The sequence below is a fragment of the Phaethon lepturus genome, unplaced genomic scaffold (assembly GCF_000687285.1).
Source record: "Phaethon lepturus isolate BGI_N335 unplaced genomic scaffold, ASM68728v1 scaffold23730, whole genome shotgun sequence".
Classification (NCBI taxonomy): domain Eukaryota; kingdom Metazoa; phylum Chordata; class Aves; order Phaethontiformes; family Phaethontidae; genus Phaethon; species Phaethon lepturus.
In genome coordinates, this window is record NW_010511517.1 from 1 (window position 1) to 342 (window position 342).

Here is a 342-nt window from a genome sequence, read left to right on the forward strand (position 1 = left end):
AGCTCCGCCCCGGGGCCCCGAGCCTGCCCCGGGGGCCGCTGCTGCCAGGTTAAGCAAAGACAAGAGGCATGGCTCAGTTCAGCTGCTCTGTTTTGTTTTAATCCAGTACAAAAGGGCCGGGCAGGGGGCTGGGGGGGCACACGCAGGGCCCCTATTTACACAAAAATACAATAAATACAGGGAAGGAGGTGCGGGAGAGGGCAGGTAGGCAGGAAGCCCTGCCTGTTCTGCCCGCCGCTGCCTGCCGTCTCCCGAGGGGCTCAGGTGTACTCGCAGAGGTGGCCACAGCCAGCGGGGCAGTGGGAGCTGGTCTCCCGCCACTTCATGCTGTGCTGGAGGGGG

The 342-nt window shown here is 64.0% G+C and overlaps 1 protein-coding gene across 1 annotated transcript in view; it reads right to left on the reverse strand.

The window, feature by feature from the left end:
* Positions 1-260: 260 nt before the first annotated feature.
* The window catches only part of WDR24 (WD repeat domain 24), a 5,973-nt gene continuing 5,891 nt past the window's right edge, over positions 261-342 (reverse strand). The window contains exon 9 of the mRNA XM_010284283.1: positions 261-342. This exon is cut by the window's right edge and continues 72 nt beyond it. Coding sequence (XP_010282585.1) covers positions 261-342 — 82 coding nt within the window.